General features: G+C 41.5%; 1 protein-coding gene across 1 annotated transcript in view; it reads left to right on the top strand.

The window, feature by feature from the left end:
• The first annotated feature begins 4,414 nt into the window (after positions 1–4,414).
• Positions 4,415–13,190, top strand: part of SHTN1 (shootin 1) — a 118,112-nt gene continuing 109,336 nt past the window's right edge. The window contains exon 1 of the mRNA XM_036735333.1: positions 4,415–4,926. Within this exon, the coding sequence (XP_036591228.1) occupies positions 4,869–4,926 (58 nt within the window). The 5' untranslated portion in view covers positions 4,415–4,868. The remainder of the gene's footprint in view (positions 4,927–13,190) is intronic.

Genomic DNA, 13,190 nt, shown 5'->3' on the forward strand with positions numbered 1-13,190 from the left:
TTCATTTATCTTAAAGTCTAGATGATATATACATACATAATTATAATGAAGTATAAGTGGGAAGTTCTTAAGAATAAAATTATGAGGACGTGAAGAGAAATATTTCTGATGAGAAGCAAAGGAGGAAGCTGTCTAAAGAAACCAAAGTGGATGCACAGGGAACTCACCAAACTACTTAGATTTTTAAAAGATAGGTACAAAAGATCTAGGGCTGCTAGGTGGCACAGTGGTAGATATGAGTGCCTGGCATGGAGTGAAGAAGACTCATCTTCCTGAGTTCAAATCTGACCTCAGACACTTACGAGCTGTGTGACTCTGGTCAAGTAACTTAACCCTGTTTGCCTCATCTGTAAAATGAGTTGGAGAAGGAAAAGGCAAACCACTCCAGTATCTTTGCCAAGAAAACCTCAAAGGGGATCACAAAGAGTTGGACATGACTGAAAGCACTGATAAAGGATGATTACAAAAGCACGGCACAGTGCTGTAAGAATAGTGTAAGGAGTACGCAAAAGGAACTGATTCTGATAAGAAAAACTAAGGACAAGCAGAGGGTATAGATTTTAAAAAGGTTATTTTTGTGAAAAGAAGAGCAAAGAAAGGACAATACTACTGCTTAGGGTAGATAGAATGATAATAACAGATGTTAACTGATTTTTCATCTGGTTTTTTCTATCCAGTAGAACAATCCTTGAAATAAAAAAGGCAAAGCAAAAATGCCTAATAGTAAACTGTTACCTAAGTACAGAGATAATAGGAAGAGAATACCTAGATAGTCTTAATGATTTTAAGACCTAGGCCCAGATAAATACATCCTAGGTCAAGGATTCCTAACTTCTTTTGGTCTTCACAACCCTTGGCTTTCAAGAAACCTTCAATTGAAATAAATTCTAGAGTTTACCATGCATATACACATAAGAAAAACTTGGGTTAATTTCAATAGGATAACAGAGATTTATTAAATATTCCCCATATCCCTTTGACAAGCATTTTGTACTCTATAGGATTAAACATGGGCTGGGAACCTTGTTCATCTAGGCATTAAAAGAAATGGGAGCTGGGATGGATGAGAAAAGGAGAGATAGGTGCCATAGGATTGGGCAACAGTTGTTCTAATGTAAGAGTAAAACCTGTGAATTATAAATCAGTGAACTTAACTTCTCTTCCTGACTGAACTCATAGAATCACAGAATTTGAGAACTGGAAGGGATGCTAGTGGCCATCTCACATAGCCCATACACAAAAAAGAATTCCCTCTCTCTAGAACATCTTACAAGTGGTCATCTATCTGGAGGCAGCTAGGCAGTGAAGTAGAGAGAATGCCAGAACTAGAGTCAGGAAGATCCGAGTTCATATTCGGCCTCAGATACAGATAGTTGTGTGACCTTGGGCAAACTATTTAATTTCTGTTAGCTTTAGTTTCATCATCTGTGAAGTAGGGATAATAATAGCATCCACCTCCCAGGGTTGTGGCGAGGTTCAAATGAGACATTTGTAAAAGGATTGGCCCTTAATAGGCGCTATCTAAATGTTTATTCCCTTCCTTCTAAGCCTGGAGCTCTCTTTAAGCTACCTTGAAGGAAAGGCTGTCATGTAAAGCAGAGGTTAGATTTAGGCCTTGGACTGCAGAATTAGGAAAGCTACAAAGAGGCAAATTTACTCTTGATTTCACAAAAACCTCCCTCACACTTAGAGCTATTCAAATGTGCATCTGGTTGCCTTGGGAAGGAGTGGTGAGTCATCTTCACTGAATATCTTCAAGCAAAGGTCAGGTGACAGTTTGAAAGAACGGCCTGCAAGGGATTATTGCTCAAGTGGCTGGACCAGACAAGATAATGTCTGAGGTGCCATTTTGTAAGTGCCATGAGACTGGGACAGGCTGTAAAGGCCACAGGAGGTTAGAGGAGGGGTGATCAGTAAAGACTGTATGGAATAATATTTGAGTTGTGTAAGAAATGGGAGGAGGAGTTTTGTTTCCACAGAACTAAAGGTGTGCTTTCCTGCCCTCCCCCACCCCAGCTTTAGCAGAGACCAGGCCTCAAGGTCAGTCAGGTGAGAGGTCAGAGGCTTCTAAGCATGTGCATGCTTTTTGAGAAGGCAGTCTGGGGAATTAGAGGCCAAACCCACTTGAACCAGTTCAAGCTTATCTAGGGTCTGGTCTTGGTCAAGAATCCAGGCCTAATTTGCATATGTTAAAGAGGGAAAGTAGGGGAAGTAAAAGAATATAGTTTAATCCTAAACTAAGACAAGGAAAATCTAATTAACTTCACTTTTGCTTCTGTATCCGTATTATCCTATTTATATAAACTGTATAACCTAGGAAAACTATGTAAAAAACAAAGATTGTAAACTAACCATGACTCTAGCAGGAGTGGAGGGAATGGTTACCCCTGTTCCTGCAGCTGTATCAGTGTGAGTGTTCCCGTGAGCACTACACCCACTCTCCTGGGGAGGGTAATAAAATGCCTTCCTCTGCCCACTCTGGTCCTGAATTCTTTGGGTGTGAATGGGCAAATCACATGGATTTTCCTAAGGTCAAGTGAAGGGAAGCAACAGGCAGCGGAAGCTCACCAGGCTTACTCCTGGATCTTGTCTTGGGGTGTCCTGTGACCCCACTGTGGTGTTAAGAGGGCTACCACTCTGGATTCCCTTGGGGAACCCTGTGGTCTGCATGGCCTTCTTAAGGGGACATCACATGGGACTTCCGGCCCTGTCTCGGGAGCCTTGTGATCTTACTGCCATCCTAAGGGGCCATCACTTGGGTCTTCCTTAGGGTCTGACCCCTAGGAGGCCCTGTGATCCCCACAGATTAAGGGATGGTTACCACTTGGTCTTCCTCTGGGAGTCCTGTGGTCTGTACAGCCTTCCCTAGGGATTATCACAGGGTTCTTCTTCAGGACTTTGGCCCTGCCTAGGAAGTCCAGTGATCGCCAAAACCACGTTTCTCACAATTGGGACTAATTTAAAGTCTAAGACATCCCTTCTGACCAGAACACTGTATGTCTTATTTGTCTGGTGCCCAGAACAGAGCTATTTGTAAGGAGGTGGACTAAGAATATTACCTGATTAACGCTGCCCCATTTCCTCCATAAAGACGCAGCTTTGGACAAGTGTATTTTCCATCTGTGGCTGAGGGAAAAAATGCTTTGGCTCACAATGGTGAAGATTCTTTAGTGGGCTTGGGGTAATGAATACACCAAATTCTTATAATAACCAGGAGAACGTCAAGCAATTAGTGAACACTCAGTAAATATTAAGTTATTACATCTTCCTCACGGGTTGTTGCGAAGGTCAAAAGGGATAAAGTGCTTACCACAGTGCCCAACACGTAGTAAAGGCTTAATAAATGCTTCTTTCCTTACCTTCCTCCTGGGCCTCCAGCATATTTTAACCAAGGCCATCATGGAAAAAGAAAGGCAGTATGGTGTAGTGAATAGACAGATGGCCTCAGAGCCCAGCAACGATTTCTGACATATCCTGTTCCTGTGACCCCTGTGACCCTGGGAGAGTGCTCTAGGTCAGAGATGTCAAGCATGTGTCTCAATACTCCCCAGTACAGCTGGAACCAGACTAAAATGAAGTTGGGAAATATTTAAATAAACAATAAAACATAAATATCATTACACTTTAAAACTAAGCCAATATGCAGCCTGCAGGCATCCTTATGTATGAATTAGAGGCCTCCATTTCTATTTGTATGACACCACAGTTCTTCACATCTGTCTAAGACTAATTTTCGGGGAATGCCCACCGGCATTGGTAGAGAATTTCCTCACCTGTGGAGCCCCCTATGCCAAGGAAATCACAGGTTCAGTCCCTATTTCATAAGGGAAAATAATGGTCACACAACACCCAATAGGACCCAAGTGACGATTCTAACACCACCAGGGATCATTTATGCATATTCAGATCAGTTTTGTAGACTGTCCTTCAAGACAATTTGGCCCATTCCTCTTCCGCTAGTATTTCTTTTTAGTTTCCCCGATGCAGACTAGAAAGTGGGTGGGTGTGTCTTGCCTTACCAAAGCCCAAGATATTCTCCTGTGGGCAAACCACAGCTCACTACGCTGGATCTGTGTCCCTGTTTATTCCCCATTTTGGTTCAGGAAGAGCCAAATGGACATTTCTTTGGGGAAATCGCTGGTCAGCAGAGCACAAAATCTCTCTGGGTGTCTTGCTTCTTCTCCCTAACCCTTAACCATATGGGTTTTCAAGGAGGTGACAGTTAACACGAATACCACGCTTTTCTAAGAAATTGTAAAGGGATCGGGAATGGGGTGGGGATTTCTCTCTTTCTGTAGGGTCTTTGTGTTGGGGGGGTGGGGTGTGGAGGAGAAGAAAGCAAAGTGCCATCTACCCCCCCTCCCTCCCTACTCCGAACATCCTGAGGCTGGGGGGCAGCTCGCAGTCCCCTGTCGTCCCCGCCCCCCATTCTCTTTGCAGGAGGGCGGGTTGGCGCGTGCCGCAGGGAAGCCGCCCGGGGTCCTGGACAGCGACAGCTGCCGCTACGCCCTAAGTCCCTTGGGGACACCTCGCGCCCCTGCAGCTTGCGCTCCTGTTACTCCCCGGGCCCTGGCCGCAGGTGAGGCCAGCAGCCGCGCTTTCCACCACCAGAGCCACCGCCACCGCCGGCGTGGCTGTGGCGGAGGCTGCTGCGGCAGTAGGTGTGTAAGGATGATCTCACTCGCCCACTCCGCGCCAGGAGGAGGAGGAGAAGGAGGAGCAGGAGCAGGAGCGGGAGGAAGCCCGACTTCCGGGTAGTAGGGCGGCAAGGGACCGGCATCTTTCTTTTTCTACCCCCGTGGGCAGCCCCCTCCCCTCGTTTTCCCCCTTTCTCGCCCCTCTGCCTTCCCCTGCTCCCTGCCGCCGACATGAACAGCTCGGACGAGGAGAAGCAGCTGCAGCTCATCACCAGCCTAAAGGAGCAAGGTGAGAAGGCCACCCGCGGGGAGGGGGCGGTGGCTGCTGCAGCTGCCCACCAAAGGGTGGGGGCGGGGGGGGAAGGTGGGGCGGGAGAGCTAGAGAACGCCCTGCCCTGGGCAGGTGGAAGCCCGGGTGGGGGGTGCACTGCCCCCTCCCCTTCCTCCCGGCCTTTTACCGGGGAGGGGCGCTCCCAATGCTCAGCCTCGATCCCTAGGAGCCTTATCCTATGGCTGGGGACTTCGGGGTTCCATCGCCCTAGCCCAGAAAAATGCAAAGCATCGGAGGAGGCGTCTGGAGGTGGGGGGCCAGGGGCTCGGGCTTCCGTGGTTTGGGCGGGACAAAGACACGAAGACACGTTGCGCGTGATTGCCCGGTGCTATGCATTGGTATGGACAGGGAAGATACCTTTAGAATAGATGCATATTGCCTCTCCTGCCAAGCCCTCCCTGATCCCCACCCTGCAAATACCAGAGGCGTCCAGGCCTGCCACATTTCTCGTAGTCCTTTCCATTTTTTTAAATTCTGGCTTGGACTGGTTTCCATTCTCTCCCCCTCCCCCATTTCAAAGCTAGGTCATGTTTTCTAGGCCAGAAGGTGTTTTATCACTTCCCATTTTTAGCAACTTATTAGACAGTAGGTCAACACTCCAGCTATGTGGGGATCTCTGCTTTTAGAGAGGTTAGCTGCTGATATTAGAGGAAGTGTGTGGATTTACTTATCTCTGCATACTCTTTTGTGGGTTTTAAACAGTCTCTCTTAAATATTAAAAAAAACCTCAAGATAATCAACTGTTATTTAAAATTAAAGCTGTCAGCCAACGAGTATGAACTTCATACTCCATACCCCTTTCTCCTCCCACCCCGGGATGGCCTGTGTGTTTGCCCAGAAAAAAATGTAATGCAAATTTAGGAAGTGAGAATTTATAGAAATGTACATTTCTCTTGATTGGAAGGCAGGGTTTATTCCCTCACTCCCTCTCCAGATCACTCACTGGCTGTGACCTTGGAGTAGTCACTTAATCTCTAGGTGTCAGTTGCCTCATTGATAAAATGGCCATACTAATAGTTTACTTCCCTGAAGGCCAGGGATTAAATTAAATAGCTTGTTAAGGTTCTTACAACTAAAACTGTGAATGCTTCTATACAGTCATATACCATAACTGAAAAGTGTGGGATAGGGTCTCAAAAGTTCAGTGTTTCTTTTTCATTTAATGACTTAACTAGGATTAATAGGCCATCTCAGTTTCTCTTCTGGATGGGTGAGGATGGATGGATGTGTGATAGATGAATGAATGGATGGATGGATGGATGGATAAGGATTTAAGTGCTTACCGTGTGCCAGGTTTTGTAATAAGCACTAGCAATAAAAATAGGATAAGCAAGACTAGCCTCTGTCCTCAAGGAGCTTACATTCTGATAGTGGAAGATAGACGGCACATACACTTGAGGGGTGGCCAAGAAGTCACTGGGTTGGTGTATGGAATCACAGAGCAACTCGTTGTTATGCCTATATTCATGGAGGAAGTATCACTGATTTCTTTCTGGGTAACTAAGTTTTTGGGAGTTGTCTTAGGTTCAGAGAGGTTGAAGGATTTTCCAAGGGTCACATATATTTTTTTGAGGGGGGAAGGCAGGGCATTTGGGTTTAAGTGACTTGCCCAAAGTCACACAGCTAGTAAGTGTGTCAAGTATCTGAGGCTGGATTTGAACTCAGATCCTCCTGACTCACTGCGCCACTTAGCTGCCCCAAGGTCACAGCTCTTCCTGACTCAAGTCCTCACACTTTATTTTACCCTTCCCCTTTTGCTTCTTCCAATGGTCATCTTTTTGGCTAGTTTTTTAAAATCTGAGGAAAAAAAGAAAACAACTTAAAGGTTGCAGTTCCCTATTCTAGACCTGCCATTCATGATCCCAGGAATGGGTACCAGTTCTTTTAATATGCACTTAAATCTGAAGATAAACCCTGGTTTTTTTTTTTATTTTTACTTTTGCCATTGTAATACATTGTCATTTATTCATATGCTTAACAAACATTTATTAAATGCCTTTTTTGTGCCGTTGTGATGTGCTAAACTATGGAGTGGTAGGATATGATTTTGTGAAGAAGGTAAGAAATATGTCTTCCTAATTGTGGTTTGCTCATTCAAGGTAGTAGAATAGTGAGGTAAGGGCAAAGTTTGTTGTAGTAATCTACAGTATTTAGCTAACACAGTGTTTGACAACAACCTAGACTATTAGACTTGAAGGTGATCTTAGAATTGAAAGGATCATAGCACTGAGAACTGGAAGGGGTCTTAGAGATCATTAGTCAAATCACCTCATTTTATAAGAGGAGACATTCTCAGAGAAGCCAAGTCACTTGATCAGGGTCACCTCAAGTTAGTGGTAAAGCTAGGCCTGGAAAACTATTTCTTAATTTGTAAAGTCACTGATCTTTCTTCTTCCCTAGTGCTCAATAAATATTTGATTGCTATATAAACAAGCATTCTTTGTACTTGACTAAAGCTGAAACAATGGGTGTATTTTATTCTTGCACTAGGAACTCAGCCAGGGACTATGTGCTAGACTGCCTTTGTGACAAGGGACCCTAAACTGAGAAGTTCATGAGCAACATTTTGTTTCTGAAACCTGTCCCAGGAGGTAATTCGAAGAGAGAAGATTCACAAAATGAGCATATATTTACAAAACATCTCTAATGATAATAGCGTTATATAGTGCTATAAGGTTTGCAGAATGCTTCATGCACACATATAATCTCATTTTATTCTCACAACCTTGTGAGGTGTCATTATTAACCCCATTTTATAGATGAAGAAACTGAGGCTGAGAGATGTTAAGGGATTTGCCCAGGGTCACACAACTAGAAAATCTCTGAGGTAGAATTTGAACTCAGGACTTCCTGACTCCAAGTCCTGTGTTATGTAGTCTATCCTCCACAACCCCAGTTGGCTGCCTCTATCTAATCTCTAATCCAAGAGTGTTCTCTTGTTATGCAACCTCAAGGAGAGAGAACACGGTTGAGCTGAGAAAGAAATACTTTTTTCTAGTCCCATCTGCCCCTCTGACTTGAAATTTGACAAAAGTCATGAATCATTTTAGGGCCTTGTCTGCTTATTTCTAAAATGAAGAGCTTGTACAAGATGATCGATCTCTAAGGTTCCCTTAAACTCCAGAATGTTATGGTTTTATGTTCTACCCCTTTAAAGTTCAGTTTACAGATCTGGCCAATATTATTAGGCTAATGGCAATTACCAGGCAACAGTTCTTTTCTTCATGAAGCCTCTTGGGATCTCTTTTACATACTTCTTATACCCTACCACCCTAGAGCTGACCATTTATTAACTGAGGGTGGGGACTTTCAATATGCAGCCTATGTTGATCATGTAACTGTCCTTTCAGTGGGTCTTCCCCACTGCATGAGTTGGTGTCGGCTTTTTCTTTCTTTCTGGTTCACCAAACCTGCCTTCAGATTTCCCTCCCTCCCTCCTTTCTTTCTTTCTTTCTTCCTTCCTTCCTTCCTTCCTTCCTTCTTTCCTTCCTTCCCTTCTTTGATTTTGGTTTTTCTCTGGGCATATGATTTCATTGGTATCCAGAACCATCCTTCTGAGGAACCATTCCTCTACCAATTCAGAAGTGAATGTTCTACAATTTGCAGTCTTAAAATTCTGCCCAGGGTACTGAATTGTTTGGTAACTTGCCCAGGATCAAATAGTTTATGACAGGTAGGACTTGAACCCACCTCCTCCTGACTTTGACCCCAGCTCATTATTATCCTATTTTCAGATTAAAGATTTATAAATTTGTGGGATGAGCCATCACCTATTTTGAACACTCATAGTAGAAAAATAAAAAGTCAGGAATTGGCGCTTGCAAATATCATGTCTCATCAGCCAAGGCCATCTCCAGAGGTCGTGGATTGGCAAGGATACTTTTTGAAATGTGACTCTCTTGAAATGTATATCTACTTTTGAATTGTTCATACCTTTAGTCATTCTGACATTGAGACCTTTTAATACAGAACATAATTTTTTAATCCAACTCCAGGAGTATAAATAGCAGGGGTATGCTTGGTTCAGAGCTAAGTGATGATAGGTGACTTGATTTCATTAATTTTTCAATGCCATTTAACCTTATTGTTTGAGAAGCTATGGTTTTGAAATAGAAAAGGTAGGGGTAGAAGAGGTAACTTGATGAACATGCCAAGGTGTAATGGAAAAAGCATTGATTTAGAGTTGAGAGGTCAGAGTTTGGATCCTGCTTCTGCCCCTTTCCGTTGTTCCAACTTAATAGATTTTTTTTTTTTTTGCTGTTGAGTCTCTCATACATTTTCCAACTTCACAAATGTGATAAACATTTTGTGTTTGCTTGCTGCATCACTTTGAACAAGTCATTTAAGAATTGGAAAAAATCTCAGAGATTATGACATCCAACTCCCACCTGAAACATTTGTTGTTGTTTTTGTTCAGTCATTTCCGGTTGTGCCTGACTCTTCATGACCCCATTTGTGGTTTTCTTGGCAAAGATACTGGAGTGGTTTGCCATTTCCTTCTCCAGCTCATTTTACAGATGAGGAAGCTGAGGCAGACAGAGTTAAATGATTTTGCCCAGAGTCATACAGCTAATAAGTATCTGAGGCCAGGTTTGAACTTAGGAAGATGAGTCTTTCTGACTCCAGGCCTGGCAATCTATCCACTGTGCTGCCCAGTTGCCCTAACCTGAAACATGAATCCCTGCAATAGCATCTTTAACTAGTGGTCATATTGCTTCAGCTTAAAGACTTCTAGTGCCAGGGAACCCACTACCCCCAGAGTTACTCATTCTATTTTTTGAAAGTTCATTCCATTAGAAATCAGGCCTCCTATTGAACTTAAATCTGCCTTCTTATAATTTTTTTACTCATTGGTCCTACTTCTCTCTAGGGCCATGTAGAGCAATGTTGAGTCCTTCTTTTATGTGACAGTTCCTTCATATGAGTATTTTCTAAACATCTCTAGTTTCCTCAATGGTCTTTGGATAATATGATCTCAAGGCCCATCATCATTCTGGTTGTCTTCTTCTGGACCTGCCCTAGGTTGTGAATGCCCATACCAAAGTGCAGTGTCCAGAAATGGGCATCATACTTCAAATGTGGCCTCACTATGACAGAGTGCAATGGAACTATCATATCTCTTCTGGATTCTATTTTACTATTAATACAATCTAATCGAATTAGGTTTTTTTGAGGATACCATGTTTCACTGTTTACTCATGTTGAGCTGGCAGTCCACTAAAATGCCTATGTCTCTTTCATATGAATTGTTTTGTATTCACTTCTCTAATATCCTATACTTGTGTTGTTGATTTTTTTAACCTAAGTTAAATTTGTCTTTATTAGATTTAATCTTGCTAGAGGCTAATTATTCTAACTTCTTGTAGCTGGATCCTAATTCTCTCTTATTAGCTGTTCTTTCTCACTTTGTGTCATACATAAATTTCAGAAGTTTTCGTCTAAGCTATGGCTAAAAATGTTGATAAGCATAGGGCCAAGGGCCCTGTGGTGGTGTATTAGAGGACTCTATCTAGGTTGACATCAGTCCGTTAATTAACCAAACCTCTGTGTGTTGGGTGAGAAGCCTGAACTAAATTATCTTTAAAGTCTCTTCAAGTTCTAGGATTCCATGTTTGTTTTTTTCAATTACTTTTTTTTTAATGAACACAAATCTGTTTTCTCTCTTCCCCACCCTGCCTCCCCCATTCCCACTGGGAAAGAAAAACAAAAATTTTGTAACAGAAAAAACAAATTCTTTCATGGGCTGTGCCCCAAAATATATGTTTTCTTCTGGACCCTCAGTCCATCCCCTCTCTGCCTGGAATTGGGTAGCATTCTTCATCATTAGTCCTTCATTGATCAGAGGTCTTCAGGCTTTCAAAGTTGTTTGTCTTTTCACTGTTGTTGTTATTGTAGAAATCGTTCTTCTGGTTCTACTCATTTCACTCTTCATTAGTTCATACAAGACTTCCCAGGTTTCTCTGAAACTCTTCCTTTGTCATTTCTTAGGTCATATTAGTATTACATTACATTCATATACCCTGATTGGTTAGGCCATTCCGTAATTGGTGGGTACTTCCTTACATTCCAGTTCTTTGTCACAATAAAAAGATCTGCTATAAGTATTTTTGTACATGTTAGTCCTTTTCTTCCTTCTTTGAGCTCTTTGGGGCAGAATTGTGGGTGTGTGCAGTTTGGTGACTTTTGGGGCATAATTGCAAATTGCCTTCTTCCATATTCTAGTTTGCTGAAGCTGATGGGGGAATGCTGAGATTTGAAAATAGCCAGTAATCATCATCACTCCTTAGTAAACATTCTGAATGATATTTTGGTCTGACAGTATTTTGTCCCTTGCCTTTGATGTAAAGAAGAACATTTCTCTATCAAATAAACAGTGTGTCCTTTGAAAGTTAGAGTTCGATTCCAAAGTGAGGATCATATTCTACCTGACCTACCCACGTGGCAGATTTTACCCTGAAACTTCACCAGCTCATAGATAGTGACATATTTTAAAAAGTGAAAAACAACAAGAAATTATTGTCCGTAAGTCTCTAGTTTTAACCCCTAGGCAAGGTCCCAAGGACAAAAATCAGTCAGCTGCACAGTTGACAATCTATTTAAAATCAGATCCACAGTGTTATGTCATAAATGAAGTTACTTTTGAAGAAAGTAGTGAAATATAATGCCTATACCTGTCATAATATGAACACTCTCTAATTTATGCTTTTTATTCTCTGGGTTCCTTGTCTTCTAAATCACACCTACTTCACCTATTGAATTACTTGAAAACATTCCACCATCTTTTCTATCAAGTGGCATAATTACCTATATCATATCTTTCTGGAAGGTTATATTATGTACCTGTTAAAAATTAGGAAGCCAGTGTGACTGATTATGTTCAAGAAGATACTGAGATAATTCTCGTCTTTTCTTTGGGCTTCATTTTATTAAGGTGATAGACATCTTTAATGATGCAGAGAAATAGCATCTTTGGATCATACCTTGTTCACATCTCTTATTTCCTGAAGTGTTCATTTCTATTTTGAAATATGACTGCGTCAACCTCTGTCTCCCCAGACATCCCTGTCTGAAAAGGCAGCGTATTGTCCTGAATTGCAATTCCTTGACCCTGAATAAATGCCTCACTTTATTTACTGATCACTTGGTTGGTCTGAATTTTTTTCCAGGTATGACAGCAATTTAAATATTATAGACTTGGTATAGCCCTTGATGAGATTTATGATTTTTTATGTAAAACAGTGGTGAATATGTAGAAATTCATGAAGCTTTATTGCCTAATAAACCTGGAAATACCGTGTTATTATTAACATATGGATCAAAATTCTGATGGGAAAGGTTACCACTTGTAGATAAGAAAGCCCTGTTATGAGATTATTTACTATCGACCATTCTTTGAATGAAAATGGGTTCAAAAATGAGTTCCCTTAAAGTTGAAACTTAGAAAGATATGACTTCTTTTAAAACAAAACAAAATGTTATTTTATTTTTCATGCCATAAGGTTATTTAGCTAATGATTATAGTCTTAATAAAAATTCAAGTAAACTCTTACTTGGTTGTAACATTGGCTCATAACATTGGTGTGCATAGGAGAAAGATAAAAGGACTTCACCACCAAGTCAGGTCACTGAATTTAGTCTTGTGTTCACCATACCAGTTATGAGAGCCTTCTTTTTTCTTCAAAATTAAATCCATCTGAAATCAAGCAATGCAAAGACATTTCAAAATCTATTTCAGTAGGCGTTTCCTGGCCCCAGCCTTATTATGGTCTTCCTCCTTCATATTAGGTGAATGATGTTATCACAGTTGAAACTTTTACAACATATCTATATTATTTTGCTATCCAGTCCTGGATAAAATTAACCCAAATGAACGTCATAATAAGACCCAAAAGTATGTTCATATGTCACTTTTCAGATACAAGTCATAATCACCTCTTTATCTCATTTCAGAGATGTTATAGCATCTCTTTTCATCAGTTATATTATCATGTGGTTTCTGTTTATAAACTAGATTGTTGCTGAACCGGATTATTGTACAGATATTTAGATAATCTAGTAGTACTTGCAATACTGAGCCTGAAATCCCCTTTGCTCAACTGTAATTCACCTCTAAATGGATCTTTAAATATAAGTCAATACAAATCGCAAGTGGTCTAAGTAGAGTTTGAAACAGACCCATAGACTCTATGATGTAGCTATGCACTGCCAAATGAATTAAAATC

Source organism: Trichosurus vulpecula, chromosome 8 (assembly GCF_011100635.1).
Source record: "Trichosurus vulpecula isolate mTriVul1 chromosome 8, mTriVul1.pri, whole genome shotgun sequence".
Classification (NCBI taxonomy): domain Eukaryota; kingdom Metazoa; phylum Chordata; class Mammalia; order Diprotodontia; family Phalangeridae; genus Trichosurus; species Trichosurus vulpecula.